Consider the following 10775-nt stretch of genomic DNA (forward strand, 5'->3'; position numbering starts at 1 on the left):
CGTTCTCTTCTTATGGCTTTTTTATATGAAAAGTGCAATTTTTCACTAACTTTTTTGCGAATTCTCTATTAATTCATTATTCTTATTTTCTTCTTCTTCTTCTTCTTCTTCTTCTGACTTTTAAAAATTATCATTTTGGTTTGATTCTTTAACTAAGACAAGAAAAATCGTTCTCTTCTTATGGCTTTTTTATATGGAAAATTCATTTTTTCATTAATTTTTTTTTGGGAATTCTCTAGTAATTCATTACTCTTATTTTTATCTTTTCTTTACTTCATTTGTTTTATGCATAATTGATATCGTTGGTCTTAATTTTAGATTATCGGAGAGTCCTTCCATAGCAATTTGGTTTGAGCAAACGGAATGAGGGGCTATTTCATGCCACAATGATTTAGTTATTAGTTGCCCAACTAACTTAAATGTTTTTCCATCTTTTAAATTTAATAAATTTTTGTAATGACATTAATGATTTTTTAGTAAGTGATAATATTTTTCTACTTGTAATTATTTATATTTCGGTATTTAATTTATATTTTAGTTTTTTCATATTCAAGAAAATTGATTTTGTGGGCCATCTTCTGATTTTGTCTCTAAATTTGAGCTTGTAATAAGGAAACATAGTAGTCAAAAAAAGAAAAAAGAAAGGAAATGGTCAAAATTAAAACCGGTTACTGGTTTACTCCAAAAGAATTTGTCGTTGTCCTTCAACCGTTCCACTATTATTCTACACGGGATCTTCATGCTAGCCACTCCCTGAAAAAAGTTAAAGGGAAAAGAATCCCACTTGTTAGGCTCGCTCATGCCCGATTATTTCTAGGAAGGAAATTTAATGTTGCTTGCAATTCTAGACAAGAGCTTTGAAAATGATATCATCTCATCAATCATGTCTAATTTGATTTAATTATTTGAATGAGACGTATGTATATATAAATAAGGATTCGTCTTGAATAGTGGTCACGTTGCTAAAGTGGGTACATCAACTCATCCATTTTATAATGAAGTTATTATGCTTTACAATAAGTGCTTGGTCACATTTAAAAAGAAAACAAATCTCACTTCTCGCTTCTTCCAAAATTCAGAGACAAAAGGAAAAATATATTTAAGTTTTGAGCTATTTTTTGGAAGACTTTGCACAAAATCTAGATACCAATATTTGCACGAATTGAGATGTCTCGAGCACTTTATACCAAACGAGAATGAAATGTGAGACATAAAAGATGATTGAATTTTGTGTCTTGGCGCCTTCATTCTCCAACGGCCCATTATTTTGATTTGCCTGGGCCTAGGTTGCTCTTCATCATTCCCCCTCGGCTTTGCCTCGTTCCTAGGGCTACAAGCATATTTATTAAATATATGCTTTCGTATAGTCTGAAGAAAATGTTCTGTCACGGCTGTCAAATAGTCCTCCTCGTGTGTAGGAGGACTGGGAGAACAAACGCTGTCAAAGGTCTCTTCGCTTTGAGCCATGGACTTCCAGTTAGCCTACTATAAATTTATCAACGATGTAGAATTTTGTACGATCATTACTGACCGTCCTAAAAGTTATTAGATAAATATGCGATTTAATTTATTTAAATATTTTCATACTCCTCTCGCAGGTTGATTAGATTTTGACCTAAAACTTAGTGTGAAAATATATAATAAGGAAGCAAATAAAGGGCTAGAAAGATTTGAATTTAGGACTACCTATTCTGATACCATATAAGATTTTATAAGAATGTTATCGACTGCTTTAAGAATATAAACTGTTTGACAAATGTGTGATTTAATATTTAACTTTTTTAATTGCAACTTCATCGTCCGATTCCTGACGTGAAAGCACATATAATTGGACCCTTTTAGGTGAACCTTAAATTTGAATTTCTAACTGAACAATCACCAAATTAAAAGAACATGCACGCAACAAAACCCACAAAAAATTTAAAGAGAAAGAGAGAGGGAGAGAGACTTAATTAAGGTTATAATATCTCATTGAGCTCGTCCCTCGTGTGGAAGTCTGCCTTATGGGCCAACTCATGATGTTAAGGCATAACAACCTAGTCCGATACCAACTAACTAATCCCCAAACTTTTTGGGACTTGGAATATTCCTTTCCTCCTCCCTCCGCTAATTAGCCAGACATAGTGAGGAATCGTGCCCGGGCAGCTCCACCTAACAAGTTAGTTCAAAGTCCGACCACCAAACCTACGTCGACTTTTCAATCTTCCTCTAGAACCCATTCCTTCCGTTTCGAAGTGAGCGCGACTTGTGGTTTCGGAAAAGGACGAAGAAGATCCTGCTTGAACCGTGTCCGTTCTCGATGAACGCGACGTCACCTGGTGCTCACCGAAACACAAGATCAGAATGCTTGCGCAATCTCCCTTTCTGAGACGAGATTTTTTTACAGCGTTGCGTGCTTTCTTATGCGCGCGAGAGAGAAGGATCCCAGAGACAAAAATGTTGTCCTTCTCATCTACATGAAAAAACCGTCTGCGAATTCTGTCCTGCGAAAGAGAATCACCCGCTTCGGCTGTCATGTGAAAAAGCTTGGGTAAGAGTAACGAAAGAAGGACATAAGCTGTCCTCTCCCTCGCATTCCATGGATGTTAATTTCACGTCACGTGTACAGCTCTGCAGACCTACTGAGGAGCTTAGGGTTATGGGTCGCGTGCCGGCTCTTTTGTGCCCGCACGAACGCTTTTCCCCCAAGAAAGTTGGTTGGGTTTCTTGAAGGCCCTCTGTTTTTCCGTAAGGTTCACCTTCAAATCAAATCCTTCTCTTCTCTCTCTCTCTCTCTCTCTCTCTCTCTCTCTCATCTTCACCTCTCTTTTCGTAAGCACCTAATAATACGGACTGATATTCCACGAATGCGAGATCACAAGAGGCCAAATTCGCCAGCGGCGATAGTAGGCATTTTTCACTTTCAATGTGATAAGATGAGGCTGACAGGACGAAGCGAGGAGCTCTGAATGGAACATAACCGTCGGCAAAAGTTGATTTCCAACCTTTAATTTCCAGAAAGCCTAGTTGACATCTAATAATGGCATCAATTTGAAAGTGTTGCTGGTGATGCTAATCAGCACGAGGTTCTATCCACCTTTCTATGCTAGATACATGGAAAGTTATACAGATATGGAAACTTAGAGATCGCCGGTCTCGTCGTTGTTTTGATTTCGTAAGAATTAGTTGAGGAAAAGCAAGCATCGCGAATCACAACATAAGTTGCTCAACCCGCGTTTGTTTTCACCTTAGCCTCGTTAAATTTTCTTAATCACCTATTCTAAATATTATATGCCAATGCCCACCAAAATTTTTTGCGGGAGGGCCCCGTGTTGGGTAATTCTTTGCGTACGCCTCTCTCTCTCTCTCTCTCTCTCTCTCTCTTCAATAATTGACCTATAGTAATTAATTTATTGAATTTAAGGTAAAGGCCTGCTTTCGGGACGTAATTAAACTATCTTATCCCTTTGATGCTGTGAAGTTGGGACCACGCAACCATTTGGAGGACATTAACAAAGTTATTTGATCATCAAAAAAAAAAATGTGAATAAGTTGTACCACTTTAATCAACAGGGGCACATCATATTAATTAGGACCACATCCCAATTGCAATTTAAAATACCCGATCATCTCCTTTTAATGAATGATCGGTTTTACTTTCCACGGATGAAAGAAGATTCATGTACGATCAGATTTGATATTCTCCCTAGTGCTCGAGCTTAATCATGCATAATCGAGAATATTTAGGAATGAAATGATCTATGCGAAGATAATACTCGCACGTCCATACATACATGTAGATTTGTATATGGCAGAAAATCAATTCCGTAGCAGTTTAAATGAAGATGGGAATTTTATGAATAAGGTGATTGAACAGCTCAAAAAGCATATATAAGATCTAATATTCAGTTTCATACTATACCGACCATGTCTATTTTCTATTTCATTTTTTTTTCTTTTCGACAGCACATGCTTTGCCACTTTTCATGGATGCAATCGGTGAAAATTCTCTAAAATGGCAAAACAAGCAAGTGCCAGTGAAATGCCAGTTATACACGAAGAGATCTTCCTTCTTTGAATTAATAGTCGAAACAACTTTATTTCTCCCGTGCTTGCGCAATTATGTCCCTGCCCCTACTTTGTGCGCAAAGCCTAGATGCCCGCTTTGCTTGTGTGCATGTATTTCCCAATTGGGTGACCCATGTTATCACATTATACATTGAGTTTCACGCCAATCAACTCAGTCAAAAATAGATCATCCACATTTATTAAGCCGTTCATGCAAGAGTCAAATTTGTGTCACCTTACCCATTTTATTCATGAATCTTCAATTGCCTTACTATCTCAAATCAACACATCTTTTGGGTATAGATTTGCACGCTTTCCGGTTGGAGTAATTCTGACTAGCAAGCAAATGATGAGAAGCAAAGGCAAAGTGAAACTAACCTAGCAAAAAGAGAGACCTTTGTCATGGGTTAGCGCTAAATTGTCCAGTGCTTCTCAGCTTCATCATCAAGTCAATTGATCTTCATAGTAATTTAGGCCGAGTTATAGAGAGTGTTTATGTTAATCAAGATGCAAGACAAGGAAGGTTTCATTTGGCACCACGCAAGAAAAGCTGAGGCTGCCCGAGCACCAAAAAATCCGAGACGCGCAACAGGCAATTGTTCCTCACTTCGTAGTAACTAAATTCAGTCAATCGCTCTTTCAAGTCTTAAGAAACACAGGAATATCCCATTTGATTTGAGCTCCTACTATCTTCAGTACAGTGCCAAGGGGGCTTGATGCGAGGGCTCTTGGTGGATGGCCCTGTAGTTTCCGCCAAGGAAACAAAGGATAAAGAGAGATTTTTAGGGTTTTCAAATACATCCAAATTAATTATATCATGCTGTTTATATGGTCATTCTCCCCGAGTACTACGGAATATATGAGTTTTTAATTGGACTAGTTCTCATATATACATGTAAATCGCCTAGTTTATATATATATATCGATTGGGGTTTTACCATAAGATGGGCAGATTTGGTAAGTAAGATTAATTATTTTAGCAGGACACACGTGCAACGGTTCAAACACCTACGAGACTTACATATCCGAATCAAGAAGATAACTATTTATCATAGTCAATTAGGAATTGATGTAGCTTCATTTAAAGAAAAAAGGAAGAAACCCAGCTTTCTACAGTTGTTCCTATGCTGGTGGTTTTCGAGTTCATTTATTGAAAGCCATTCGTTCAAATCCCACCAACTGCATGAATAATGCTTTAGGGTAGGGTCAGACGCATAATACAAATGGCCTGAACTTAATTTAATTCAAGAGGGTTTTTTAGTGTCCATACGCCTTCAGACAGTCGCAATCACTTCACTTGTGTTTTCGAGTTATGAAAGAGACAAGAAAAAGGGAAAGTTTAGTCACAGTTTTACCTATATGATTGCCAATTTGGGTGAGCGGGACTGTTAAGTTAGGAAAACGCTTAAAGATCTCTCGAACCGGAGATCAACTCCCGTTTGTTTTGTAGCTCTCTCTCTCTCTCTCTCTCTCTCTCTCTTCTCGACGAGGCGTCTTATTGTCAACAAACTTTCAAGAGCGTGCGAGAAAGTTAGCAGCTTGGGAGATCAGAAAGTAGCCATGCACGAACAAGAAAGGCAGGTGAAATATGCAATCTTTTAATCTCATTGAGCTTTCGTTAATGGGTATTCTCTGTAAGTCAGAATATATAATGCCGGTAATATAATTCCGGCAGATGAAGTGAAGATGTAGGCATGCCATGCGTAAAGTTTTATCCTAATCATTTTGTTAAATAGATTTCAACTGCACGCGCAGAGTCGAGTCTTAATCCCGCTCATGCGCACATTGTCAACTCTTAACCCACCGCGATGTAAAACTGTCAATTCCACGTGGGGATGGCCTAATTGATATATCCACATATCTTCCGCATTCGAAGTTTAGAACAAAAGTATCGTTATCTTTCATATCGTCGTCTACCCTCGTAATCATCATCATCACAAAGATTTTTCCTTTTTTTTTTTAATTAGGTTTTTTTTTTTTCCTTTTACATATCTATTCAATAAGATGAAATGAGGGTTTTTCTCAAACCTTCCTGGGGAGAGCAGTGAGAGTATAGAAGAAGAGGTGGGTGTGGAAATGGGCTCACCTACTCCATTATGTGCTTTCTTCTCCCTTTACATCCCTTATTTCTCTTTTTTTCCTTTTTATTTATTTTTTATTTTTTATTTTTAAACAGAAGATACATGATTCAAAACATCTAATGATATAATTTTCCGTTTATAAGCTATGTAATCTGTTATGTGGTTAAAAAAAAAGTTTATGTTAATAGTATATGAGTGTCAAAAATTTCTTTAATGCAGTGAATAAAATATATTCATGTCGTTGTATTATGATTTTGAAAATGCTAGCAATGACTGCATGCACAAAAAAAATCCTATAACTGATATAAAATCACTATTTTAATTAAGAGCAGCATAAAGTGCTAACTATGTATCTTTAAACTTGGTATTCTTAGGTCCTCAATTTAAAGGCTTTGGAACTATGCATTTTAATGAGAATGTGCCTCAACTCTAAATTTGACACGCGTTCTATATATATGATAACTTACTAGAGTTTTTATTTATTTATTTTTGTTACGAAGTTAAAATATAGGCACTAATAAAATGTGTTGAGTCCAAAGGTATTACCCCCAATAGCTCTTTATCTATAATTGACATTAATTTATAGATTATAATCTTTAGGACAGCATCCTAGGTAGGTACACCCAAAATTATGAAGTACCTTACTTATATCACAAATTTAATAAGTGACGAGGGACTTATCTAGAAGTCTTTCTTAACTGGAGCAAATATGACTATGAATGCAAAGAATCAAGTATTTTGCTTCATAAACAAAGGCAGGTACCTAGTACCTACACCTAAAGTATCAACTATAAACTGATGTTTTGTTTACCTATAAAAGTTACGGTTTATGATTGTTTATTAACTTTTGCCAATTTGCAGGCAATTTGCCCTTGCTGTGACTTGTCTATATTTTTTTAAAGAAGATTTAATGGGCGTAAAACTCAATTTTAAGGTCACAAGTATAGCATTGCCTACCCACATTTAAATATTTCATAACTACTCCAAAGAAGTAAGTAAAGGCAAGGGGTCTTGCACCACGAAAAAAATAAATCAATCTGCCTAAATATGGAATCATTTGTATTTCATGATAGGGTTAATACCTTAAAAAACCCCAAATTGGTACACATGTGACAAATTTACTCCAAACTATTTTTTTGACCACCAAAAACCCCAAACTGGTACATATGTGACAGATCTACCCTCCGTTAGCTTCCGTTCGATTTTTCCGTTAATTTTGCCGACGTGGTTGCGACGTGGCAAGCCATGTGGAAATTCATAAGTTTAATACCATTAAAAACCCCAAACCGGTATATTTATGACAAATTTACCCAAAACTCGATATATTTATGACAAATTTACCCAAAGTCGATATATTTACGACAAATTTACTCTAAATTAATTTTTTCGATCATAAAAAACCTAAATCGGTACACATGCGGCACATTTACCATATTTCAATTTTCCCAAATTTGACTGAGTTGTTATGTCCAATCAATTTTATTTTCCGGATTACTCTAACATTGCCTTCATATCATTAATACTTGATTTTTTTTATTGGAATCATTATTACAAAACTATTCAAAGGCTACCAAATGTGCACTTCATTCTTGTGCCGGGAAGATGCCCATTAACTAAAAGATGGACAGATCGCTTGCGCACATATACAAAAGAATCACACTCAAAGCACACCTGAAATTAGGGACAAACATAAGTGATTTTGGTTCCGACATTTCAACGAGCATGTGATGTACGAGTCACTCATACCATTCACATGCAAGTTTCATGTTAAAATTTTGACACTTACGATTCAAGATAGGAAAGACTACGTAACGCTAATAAGGACCAACAAAGTAAGAGTAATATGTAAGCGTACAAACAGATTGCGGACAAGTAGTAAACCATATGAGGCTGAGACATATAAACATAAAGCCAAGTTTGTCACAAACCAAAAACAAGTGAAGCAATCACAATATGTGCACTTCTTTTGTATATGTGTGCAAGCGATCTGTCCATCTTTTAGTTAATGGGCATCCTCTCGGCACAAGAATAAAGTACACATTTGGTAGTCTTTGAATATTTTCTAATAATTATTCCAATAAAAAGAAAAAAAAATTAAGTATTAATGATATGGAGGCAATGTTAGAGTAATCTAGAAAATAAAATTGATTGGACATCACAACTCAGTCAAATTTGGGAAAATTGAAATATGGTAAATGTGCCGCACATGTACCAATTTAGGTGTTTTATGATCGAAAAAATTAATTATAGTAAATTTGTCGTAAATATATCAGCTTGGAGTAAATTTGTCATAAATATACTAGTGGGGTAAATTTGTCATAAATATACCAGTTTAGGGATTTTAATGATATTAAACTTATGAATTTTCATATGACTTGCCAAGTCAACAACCACGTCAGCAAAATTAACGGAAAAATCGAACGGAAGCTAACGGAGGGTAGATTTGTCACATATGTACCAGTTTGGGGTTTTTTGTGGTCAAAAAAATAGTTTTTGGTAAATTTGTCATAGGTGTATCAGTTTGGGGTTTTTTAGGGTATTAATCCTTAATGATATGAGAGATCAAAACCCATGTTGTTCGCATAAGCCAGACATAAATCCATGCCCTAAGCATTACATAAAATTCACAAATAATATAAGCACATGTTTTTGAAGTATATATCGATGATTATAATAACACTAGAAATATCTTTGGTCAAGCGCGGCGCGGGTAGCACTTCCTTCCAAAAACATGGTTTTCGTCGGTACTAGGTACTGTTAGACAGGAAAGATGGTCCCCCCACTCCACATGCTGCGGTATTTCACGTTTAAAGAAGCAATCATTTATTCAATACATTTCTGGAGAAATGTGCAGCCTGAAGACGCGCTCTGACAGAAGAAATGTGGGCTTGAGAAAAATCAAAAAAGAAAAAAGTTCTGTATATATATATGCGTGTGCGCGTGCGACTGAGAGAGAGAGAGAGAGAGAGAGAGAGAGAGAGACTAAGTGCACTAGCACACCCAACTTCAAGATTCATAAGAGTCCTAGAGTTTCTCTCTGTGTGTGTGTGAGAGAGAGAGAGAGAGAGAGAGAGAGAGAGGGAGAGAGGGAATGGGGAGGAGCCCATGCTGTGCGAAGGAAGGAATGAACAGAGGAGCGTGGACGGCGATGGAGGACAAGATCCTGACCGATTACATCAAAGCGAACGGCGACGGCAAATGGAGAAACCTTCCCAAGAAAGCAGGTCATGTTCCCTCTCTCTCTCTCGTAACGCTCATCGCGCGCGCGCGTGCGGAATTCAAACTGTATTTTGTAGGACATGTGGTGAATATCGAGTAATCTGGATTATCGTTTTGGGTTCTGTCGGGGGGATCCTCGTGCAGGTCTGAGGAGATGCGGGAAGAGTTGCAGGCTGAGGTGGTTGAATTATCTGAGGCCCGACATAAAGAGAGGGAACATCACTCTTGACGAAGAAGAGCTCATAATCCGGCTTCACAATCTCCTAGGAAACAGGTGTTTCTTCCTTCTTCTTTTAAAATAATTATAAAAAAAAAAAAAAAAAAGATGTTAGCGATGCGTGCACGATAACGAAACGAAAGATATCTGGTGTCCGTTTGAATCAATGCAGATGGTCGTTGATCGCGGGGAGGCTTCCGGGACGGACGGACAACGAAATCAAGAATTACTGGAACACCACCATCGGAAGGAAACTCCAATCCAGCTCGAGCAACTCGGGCTTCGTTTCCAGTCGCCCGTCGTTGTCTTCATTCCAAGGAAGCCCCAAGTCGGCCCTCGAAAAACTGACCATTGACGACACTCTCATGCCCGTTGAGCCGCGCGTATCTCACGCCAAGGCACCGGCATGCCCGAAAGCGCTTCTCTCTCCCGCATCCTGTCAAGATAGAGAAGCACAAGCACCCGACATGGTGGACGACAAAGATCAAAGCTCTGACCGCCATGAAGATCAAGTCACGACAGTTCGGGCATCTGACGGAAATTCAAATGTTTCATGCAATTTCATGGCGGATTTCGAGCTGGACGCCAATTTCCTGGAAGCTTTCTTGGAGTCTGAACTCGCCACCGATACTCAGCAGTCGTGTTTCGTTAATAGCGGATTAGATGATAGTCACAAGAGAGAGTTGCCGCCATTGAAATCGTCACGGGACTCTCAAGAAACCTTAGCATTCATTGATCCTGGAGAGACGATCCTGAGCGAACCAGATTTGCAATGCATGGCATCTTTACTCGAGGACGAGATTGATGGCTTCAACACGACTAGCTAAAGAGCTCTAGGAGTTGACTACGTAAACATCCTGACCTACTGTGCGAATAATGTATGATTAGCACTCTTCTTCCAGTTCTTGTCTGGTGAATGAATATCGGGAAGTTCTTAATGAAGCTCGGCGAGGGGAAAAACTCGATGAGCATCCATCGTGCATTGCGCTAGCGCAACCGCTAGACCCGATCGATCGACAACGAGTCCGGCTGAGCTCGATCAAACCGGGGGGCGACTGGAAAACACTAGGACGGACGACCGGGCCGGGCTCGACGTCGGACCTCAATCATTAATGCATGGTTGGACCCGTTGGGTCTGGGTTGAAGAGGGAGGGGACCGTCGTTTGCCTGGTGTCAGCCATCTTGCGGTGGTGATGACGAAATTTCTCAAT

At 38.3% G+C, this 10775-nt stretch overlaps 1 protein-coding gene across 1 annotated transcript; it reads left to right on the plus strand.

Moving 5' to 3' along the window:
• The first annotated feature begins 9110 nt into the window (after positions 1-9110).
• LOC104450012 (transcription factor MYB1) lies at positions 9111-10465 on the plus strand. The gene is made up of 3 exons (XM_010064396.3): positions 9111-9352; positions 9492-9621; positions 9737-10465. Exons 1-3 carry the CDS (start codon positions 9220-9222, stop codon positions 10389-10391), a joined length of 918 nt encoding a protein of 305 aa, XP_010062698.1. The 5' UTR covers positions 9111-9219; the 3' UTR covers positions 10392-10465.
• Positions 10466-10775: the final 310 nt, after the last annotated feature.

This window comes from Eucalyptus grandis, chromosome 6 (genome assembly GCF_016545825.1).
Source record: "Eucalyptus grandis isolate ANBG69807.140 chromosome 6, ASM1654582v1, whole genome shotgun sequence".
Classification (NCBI taxonomy): Eukaryota; Viridiplantae; Streptophyta; class Magnoliopsida; order Myrtales; family Myrtaceae; genus Eucalyptus; species Eucalyptus grandis.